Source organism: Pezoporus occidentalis, unplaced genomic scaffold, assembly GCF_034315485.1.
Source record: "Pezoporus occidentalis ecotype Australia unplaced genomic scaffold, CSIRO_AGI_Poc_V1 ctg113, whole genome shotgun sequence".
Lineage (NCBI taxonomy): Eukaryota > Metazoa > Chordata > Aves > Psittaciformes > Psittacidae > Pezoporus > Pezoporus occidentalis.
The window spans coordinates 1,176,766-1,185,818 of NW_026912918.1; the positions used below are offsets into that span (position 1 = coordinate 1,176,766).

The 9,053-nt window shown below is 52.2% G+C and overlaps 1 protein-coding gene across 1 annotated transcript; it reads left to right on the forward strand.

Annotated features, from left to right (window-relative positions):
* On the forward strand, window positions 1-8,655 carry CLEC19A (C-type lectin domain containing 19A). Its single transcript, XM_062634025.1, has 5 exons — window positions 1-458; window positions 5,586-5,751; window positions 6,242-6,335; window positions 7,079-7,211; window positions 7,991-8,655. Exons 1-5 carry the CDS (start codon window positions 164-166, stop codon window positions 8,068-8,070), a joined length of 768 nt encoding a protein of 255 aa, XP_062490009.1. The 5' UTR covers window positions 1-163; the 3' UTR covers window positions 8,071-8,655.
* The last annotated feature ends 398 nt before the right edge of the window (window positions 8,656-9,053 follow it).

Sequence of the window (9,053 nt, forward strand, 5' to 3'; positions counted from 1 at the left end):
CAAGTGGGGACACGTAATCGTGTCTCAGGAAGCAACTGGGGGTAGATCAAGGATTTCCTTGCTCGCTTGCAGCGTGTGACAAAGGTTCTCTGGGAGGAGGCGTGCACCCCATGAGCCAGGCTGGGGCGAAGGTCTGGGCGCAGGTCCCTCGGGGTGGGATGCGATGAGCGCGGCCGGGATCCGGCAGCGCTGGTGGGAGGTCTGTGTCGCCGGGAGAGCCGCTGTTCTGGGGGAGGGAGCAGCACAGCGACTATATCCAGCTCCGCGCCGGCAGCCTCCCTGGCGCAGCTCGGAGGTCCCGGACGGAGTGGTGACCACTGCAGCCGGCTGCCTGCGGGGTTTGGGAGCGCTGTCCTCCCTCCTGGCCATGGGCACCGGCTGGGATGTGTGCGCCCTCCTCTCCACGGCGTTGTTCACTGCCCAGGCTTTCCCTCAGACCAACATAAAGATCAGCCAAGGTGAGTGCAAAGCATTGATTGCGGCTGGGGGTGAAGGTAACCTTAAACTGTGATGCCTTTAGCTGGGGAAGGAGGGTGCGTACCTCCTGCAGGGTCAGCAGCTGGCTTCCCGCTTTCTCTGACTGCTCCACAAACCTCTGATTTGCCTTGAAATCAACTTTCTTCACTGTGGGAACATGACAAGAGCAGCCCCAGTCTCTCTCTCCCAAGCTATAGAAGTTGTATCTGGGCTGGCTTTGTTTCTGTTCACAAGAAACTGAGCTTTTGCCTTCAGCAACATGTGCTCACGTGGCACGGTGCTGTGGACCTTCAGCTGTCCCCATCGTGTGTGGATGGCCGGGGTAGAAATAACTGCAGGGAGGCACATGTGTGAGTGGTGCAGTCACACAGCCCATCAGGACAGGCTGGGGCATCCACTGTGGCTCCCCATTTATTTATTCACACTTACTGCATGTGAGAAGTGGGCACAAATACAGGATTCCTCTCATTTCCCTCTTATTTTCTTGAGCTGTTGGTGACTGATAGCCACTGCTGTGTGTCACTGAAGTTTCTTGCAAACTTTTTCATGGGGCTGATGCAAGTGAGAGTCTCTGCTCTTAGTCTGTTCACAACCTGCTTAGATTTATATGGGAATGTGAGCAAAAAGGGACTCCCGGAGTGTCGTTCAGTGACTCTGTGAGAAAAAGGATCGATGCAAGCCTGGCTTTCCTGCCAGACACCTAATCCGTGGGAGCTCGGCCAAAACTAATTAGGGAGGAAAAAACCCTGCAAGATAACCCCTATCTATTAGTGCCGGCTGCAGGAGGGCTGCTGTGGTGTCTGCTGTAGCCTCACAATGCCAAACATACCTGGCAGAAGATTGGAAGCTGTAAAACCAGCTTGGTTTCATTACAGGATTCTAAAAAGCAAAGCCCTCTGTGTGAAGGATGTCACTTCCAATGTGCTTCAACTGGTGTTTAATATTTCACTTGGAAATTTGTAACATGTGCCTAAAGAAACTTCAGAGTGTGAAATATTGCCCAGTTATTAAATGAGCTTCACATCCATCAGTGGATACCATCCCCTGCAGCTCTGTATGCCCCCCCAGGCACACAGAGGCCAAAACCCCATCCCTGATCTGCTTGTTCTGAAGGTCGTCTTTGTCATCTCTTAATGAAAGACAAATACTGCAAGTAACATGAAGGTGGGACTTTTTGTCTGTAATGACTATAGTGTCAGGGCTTAAGGATGTGCTCCTAAAAGCCGTGGGTGACCTGAGGTGTCCCAGTGTCACACAATAGTGCTGTCTTAGCCCCTGCTACATGCTCCTGCCCATCAAACCCCTGTTTTATTCTTTATTCTTAAGGTTTATTCAATAAAGAGGGTGTGGGCTGGTTGTTGTGTCAAGGCTGTGGTGGGATGGAGGTCTGGCTCAGCTGGCACTTTGGACTCCCTAGCTGAAGCTGTCCTGGGGGGGGTCTTGGGCCTCCCCTGTTGTCTCACCCATCTGCTATAATCATCCTCTGCCCCAGCAGTGCCAACATGGGGTAAAAGCCATGCTGCTGGCCTTCCCCATGGTCCTGTGCTGGTTAGGCGTGATTCAGTGTTGGTGAGCACCAGGATGCTCGTCCTGGGCCCCAGCTCTGACCATCAGCTGGGGAGTGCTCCCCATCCCACACTCTCAGCATCACCAGCAGAGGGGCTCTGCGGGCAGCTCTGCCCTGGAAATGACCCAGGCCTCCACGCAATGGGGATCTCCTCAGCTCTTCTCCATTGGCATGAACTTCAGACAAGCCTCTTGAGTGTTGATGGACACCCTCCAAGCCCAGCCACTTGCCAAGAGCTGAAGAGGTTCACTTGATTTTTTCAGGTCAGATGGCAGCATTAGCTTATGCATGTGCCAAGGGAGGGTGTCTCAAGACCATGTGTTTCAGTGAGGTGTCTCTTAATGTCTCTAAACTTTGTGCTAAGTCATCAGCTGTTGATGAAACAGAGCTCTTCAATGCTCTACAGCAAGAGGACCATCTGCTGCCAGCACTGATCTGGTCCGCTGTGCGGTCCAAAACACTTTGATGGAGTTGCAAGCCCCCAGGAGTCTCCTTTGCATGGGCATCTCTTGCCAACCTCATCCTAGCACCAGACTTTGTACTTCAAACCTGCAGATCACTGGAGGTGAGGCACCATTGCACCTTGGGATGAAGCTGTTCAGGAAAAAGCCTGCTCTTGGCTGGCTGCATCAGTGGGAGTCACACAGTTGGTATTTTATCTTTTCCAGTAGCATCCTGGAATAAAAACAACTTATGATACCAGCTGGGATTTTCGCAATGAATTATTTCTAACTGGAAAGTGGCCACTTGGGGATGTGAAACTTTCTGGCAAAGCAGTGCCAGCTTCTGCAAGAGGTTCACAAGTGATTTTCCTGGTGGTGCTGCAGTGGGTCTCAGCTAGGAAAGAAATGAGGAGGTTCCGGTTTTGTTGGCCCCGATACAAACCCAGAGAGCATGAAACTCTTTCTGGCCCCAAATTCGCATTTTCCAGCTTTTCTGAGTTAGTAACAGCTTCCCGATATGAATCTTCTCCTCATCCGGGTCAGGACACCTATTCTGAGTGTGCTGTATTAAAACATGGCCCTGACATTAAAACTGCTGTACCGTAAATAAGCAAAGGAAGGAAGACCCCAGATAAAGCAGCACCCCCAATTGTTCCTGCAGGTAAAACTGGGAGCAATAGTTCTCCAAAGAGACAGCCAAAGCCTCTGATCCTGACCTAAGAGAAAAGATGCTAATTAAATGCTGACCTCCTGTATTTTCCTTTTTGGTATATTTAACCTTAAATTCCTTCAGGCACCTCTGGTTCACCGAAGCTCATCAAATTAATGCTACCTAATGGGAAGCAGTATGGAATAACAAAGAAGGACTGTCTCCATCTCTGACTCAGTTTCAGCTGCTCTGAACAGAAGGAAGGTGATTTTCCTGGGCCATGGGGGTGCTGATGGAAGTGGCTCGGAGCCAGGCCATCAGGACTCCCACTGCAATTAGCACCTGGGAGCGAACTGCCCCGTTTGCCAGGATGCTGCTGGGTTAAGCCCTGTGAATTTTGCCACCAGACTGCTAGAGGTGAAGAGTTCCTCGAGGAGCTGCAGTCTCTATAATAAATCCTTGTTGCTGGGGGGAGATGGTGGTGCTTGTCTGCCACAGGCACCCGAGGTGCCTTAGGCAGGAGGGAGCAGCAACATGGAGTCACCAGGAGCTGAGACCAGATCCCAGTCCTGTTCTGAATGGGGGGGACATGCTTCATCTGTGATTTGGTGGTAAAGCTACAGCCTCATCCCATGGGTCTGACCCTGTTCCTTGCTCTGCTTTGCTTTTGGTGGGGACAGGGATCCCTAGCCAGTTTCACAGAGGGAGGAGGGTTTGATTCCCAGGGGATCACATCAGCCCTCAGTGTTCCCGGTACTGTTGCTACAGTAGAATAATTTCCATTTCCTAGGGCTGTTCTAAGGGTTTTCCAAATGCAAAGAGGTCCATGTATGAATCAGACAGCTGAATCCTGCATTGCCATTGAGCTGACTGCAGGTTAGCCACCCTCCCCTAAAGCTATTCTGCTCTCCCAGCCTGGTGTGCCTTTTGTCCTTGGCAGCCCATGAGGATGGGAGAGCCCCTCAAGCCCCTCACTGCTCTTGGTGGGTTTGTTGCTGTGGGGTGCAGAGCTACTGCCAGATACAGATCCTCAACAGGGGGTGGCAAGGGATGCTGAGGTGGGGTGATAGCACCACAGGGCTCTGCAGTCAGCTTGGCCTCTGCCCCTTGCTCAGGAGATTAAAAAAGGCTCTTTGCATCTGTGTTTGTTGCCTGGGGACTGCGTGTGACTGAAATATGGAATTATCACCCAGAGCTGTCGGCACTAGTGCAGGAAAGGGTTCAGCACAGGGAATGCTCCCACCACTGCTTTGAATTCACCTCCTGCCTCCTCTTCCCCATGCTGATGCTGCCCGCACTGCTCCCACATCCCATGCTGCTGCTGGCAGGGTTTTGCTCTCTGGACCCTCAGGAAAAGCCATTCCCCAGCACCCGAGGTCCTGTAGCACCACCCTGACCTCTCCAGGCTTGAGCCTGTTACCTGCTTGGATAATTTCATGGCATCTGACGTCTGCCGTCACCCCCTGCTCCCCCTGCCCTGCCTGCCTTACTTCGGCAGCAGCACTGACCCTGGACCAGGACCCCATGGGGATGCAGGAACTAACTGGGGGAGCTGGCAGTTCCCCAAGGCTCAAACACCAGCAGCTGAGAGAGTTAAGTCACTGTGACACGAGATTTGGGGGTTAGTGCTGCGTGGTGTGGTGCGTGTGTGCTGCATCCTTCCTGCTCGACGAGGGGAGCATGACTAGAAGGAGGTCAGAGGGATGTGTTAACAGCACTGCAGTGTTTACACAGCGGCAACTGCAAAGGCTCCAGAAATGTGTCCTGCCCCTGAATGGCCTCTTTTTGGGTGACTTCCCCGCTGTGCTGAAAGGTGGTGAGGGAGGAGGATCAGCTCCACGGGCTCCAGCACTTATCTGGTGGTGGGAGGCAGATAGGCTGGCACCGCTCCCGGCGGCAGGCTCCTCACCCAGCTATTTATGGGGCTGAAACTGAACACGTGTGTGCGTGCACGGCTGTGTCCGGGCCCAGGGACACAGGGGATGGTGAGGGGGTTGCTCAAGGGAGGAGGTGCAAGGGGGCCTTGCAGAAGGGCAGATTGCAGCCATAACCCTACAGCCTCTGGCTATCAGCTCCCATCACAACACCGAGGCTCCGGTAGTGCCTGGTAGAGGTGACAGGAGCCCTTATCTGGGTTTCCCCAGCAGCAAATATCAGTGCCTCTATTTCGAGCACTCTCTGTCTAAACCGATGTCAAACTGGCTTGAAGTGCTCGTCCTGATTTAGGCAGATGCTAAAACTGAGAAACCCATTTCATAAAATGTGGGTTGGCTTTTGCAGACTTCTGCATGGCTTCTGCAACAGCTGGTTTCTCCATGCATGTGTTTGGTAGTTGTTTGCTCTGGGTGAGGGGGAGCCAGGCTGGGAACTGCTGCCTTTGTTGCCTGCTTGGTTGCCCGGCCATGCTGCTTCACCATCAGCTGCCAGATGTCCTCTGCTCTGCCCCCAGCCATGCCGGAGCCTGTCCATGCCTACTCCTGCCCGCTCTTCTGGACAGAGTATGAGGGCCATTGCTACCGGTACTTCCCCATCAACAAGACCTGGGCTGAAGCTGACCTCTATTGTGCCGAGTTCTCCATTGGCATCAGATCAGCCAAGCTGACCTCCATCCACAGGTGAGGGGTGCAGAAATGTGTCATCCCACCCTGGCACAGCCTGGGGAAGAAGGAAAACAGGGACAAAGTCCCATGCCCACAGTACATCCTCTGGGCCAGCTGCAGGGTCATGTCCCAGCCCCAGCATCCCTCTGCAGCAGCGACTGGGTCAACTCTCATGCACTGGGCACACTAAGGCAATGTAAAAAATGCCTTTTCCTGGCCTGGCAGGAAAACTGATGTATTATTCCCTATATTTACCCAAACCTGTAGGTTTTTACTCTTGCAAAAGGAAAGAAATACAACATGATTATACAGGCTTTTTCCTCTATTCCCTCTCCCCTAGCTCTTCCGCACACTACACACCTCTTGCACAGACGCAGGAAAGCAATCAGCAGCAATTAGATGAGGGGAACCCATTTGGCCATGCCACAGGGTGAACACTTAGGGACATAACTGGCCATTTGCCTGGCACACTCCCTCAGTGGCTGTGCATTGCTCTGTTTTCCAGCTGGGAAGAAAACGTCTTCGTGTATGACCTGGTGAACAGCCGTGTGCCGGGAATCCCCACCGACATCTGGACAGGACTCAATGACCTGAGGCAGGTAAGAGCTCCCTGCAGCCATGTGGGAAATGGTTTGAGAACTTCACTGCTCCATGCTTTCCCCTGGGAAAGCCACTTGGCTTTATTCTTTGTTCCGTATAGCCCCATTGATCAGGTGGTGGTGTAGGGACTGTTGTGCAGTACTCGGGGGAAAGTCATATTTTCATCTCCTCTGGTCTGATTTTGAATGAAAAGTGTTACTAGAATTAATAGATTGATAATTAGTGATTATTCACATCATATTTTATGAATGGATTAATGGAAGGAGTATTGTGCTGCTGGTCCAAGAAGAGCAAATGAACTGAAAACATCTCCAATATCAAAAATCACCAAGTTTCATTCCTTTCTTGTGATACCCTGTAGCTTTTCAAAGCTGACATGTTGGAAATATATAGTCTAGTATGCAACAAAGAAAAGTTGAGACCATCAGGAGAACAGCCCCGTGCCAGCAAACGTTTTGTAGATATTGGGAAAGAAACGGAAAAGGAAAAATGAAAGGAACACAGGATTGGGTGGGTGTGTTAAAAAATAAATGTGTTCGATTTCTGGGCTTCCCCTGGTGAGACACGGTGAATGCTGGGGTTTTCCAGCATAAGTTATCAGTTGTAAAATGCAGACAAGCTGCTTGGCCTTTGCTGGGGGTGGCAGTCTCTTCCCATGGAGAATGGGTGTACATGGGAGTGGGACCCCCACTCTGCAAGCACGGCTCTGCAGTCATGGCTTTCTCTGCTCACCCCGTGCCAGGAGGGTCACTTTGAGTGGACGGACGGCTCCTCCTACGACTACCAGTACTGGGATGGCAGTCAGCCTGACGATGGGATCCACTCCATCCCAGAGGAGGAGGACTGCGTGCAGATCTGGTACCGGCACAGCAGTGGTGAGTGGTGTTGAGGTGCCCAGTATTGAGGGCACCTTAAGTCTCATTTGCATGTCAGTACATTAAACCCACTGTGGCTCATCTATTCTGAAGAGCTTGCTGGTAGGTGAGACCTTGCACTTTAATTTTTTTATTACTATTCTCTTTTCTTTGCAGAGAAGGGACGTGTTTTCTCTTTCACCGCGTACACACACACACACACATATGCTTGCTTTCCCTCTGCCAAGAGCCTAGCTCCCCCTCCGCCCAGAGCCTAGCTCCCCCTCCCGTAGCAGTGGCAATGAGGAGGGGAGCATCATCCACTTGGAAGAATTACCAAATTTAGCCAAAGGTCAAATTTTCCTCTTTCTCCTCCCACACAGGAGGCCCATGGAAACACTCATTCCTTTGCCAGCTTTTCCCTCCCTCCCTCAGGCCAGGGGCATTTCACTGTGCAAAAATCTCTGCTTGTGCAAAAATCCCACTTACCACCCTCATTGCCAGGGAGACCAGTCAGGTGTATCCAGACCCCCGGACATATGTAAATGCCTGGTCCATGGACACCCTGCTGATGTTCCCTAGGGTACAGAGCTGTGTTTGCAGCTGCCTCCGCGCTACCATGTTTGTGCCTGGGTCAGCCATTTCTGCCAGCATCCCTAGGACAGGGATGGGAGCAGTGCAAATGGAAGCACATGCAGGAAAACCCTCCTACAATGGCAGGAGGTCCTGGTCCTGAGGGTGGTGCATGGATACCCCCCATGCCTTTTCTGAGCTAACGCCTTGTTTCTTTTGTGGGGTAGCACTGCGCTCCTGGAACGACAACGCCTGCGGCAGAGCCTTCCCTTTCGTCTGCAAGATCCCCTCGCTGGCCCTGGACTGAGGCTGCTGGTGCTGCACAAGCTCCCCTCATTTTGGGTCACCTCTCCAGTGGCAAGGAAGAACAGCCAGGACGTGGCATGGGTGGAGAGAGTGTGGAGCTGCTCAGCATCCCCAGCCAGACCCCTGCTGCAATATCCCTCCTGGAGTGCTGTGGGGATGAACCTGATGCTCACCCTCCCCATGGGCAAGCAGTGATGGGAGCTGTGTTAAACAGCAAAGGAGTCCCCAAGCCTGGGCCTGGCTTTGGGTTTCAGATCAACTATTGCAGTGTATTAGCAGAAACCCATGATTTTACCAATACACCAAACTGTTAGCACCAAAGAGTAGCCATGTGTAGGAAATTATTCTGCCGGTTCACCTGTGAAGAGTGGAGGAAAAGTATTATTTTCTGTTAAGTTATACAAAATGCCTCTCACATGTGTTATTTTTCTCTCCACCAAAATAAACAGCAAACAGCCGGTGGAGGCTCCTCCAGCTTTCTAGTGCTTGAGTAACAGCGACTGCCTGAGATATGGAGTCTTGTGCCAAAGGCCCTGGTTTTACTCTGGTCTGGTCTGTATTAAAAAGGTGTGTTGGGGGAACCAAATGCCTGGGTTTGTTTCATTGACTCTGCTGGTTCTGGGGGACCTGGGCAGCCTGTGAAAGACCCTGTCCTTCACCCGGCCCCATCAACCAGAGAGCATCACCACGTGGGGTCACTCAGCACCCCACACCTTCACAACATCCCTGCCTGCAGCAGGTGGGCAGGGTTTGGTCCGGGCTGCTTTGAGCTGTCCAAACGACAAGGCAGGTGGGTGAAGGCTTATGTGCACCAGCTGAGGGCCAGCCTGCCTCACAGACCTTCCCTGGGGGGGAAGAGCTCACAGCTTTTGGTGTGACCCTGTTCCCTAGTGAGGTGACAGTCGTTCTCACAGTCACCGCTGATGTCCTGTTCCGTGCTGGCATCACAGAGGTGCTTTTATCTTTCAGGTATATCATGTCTGA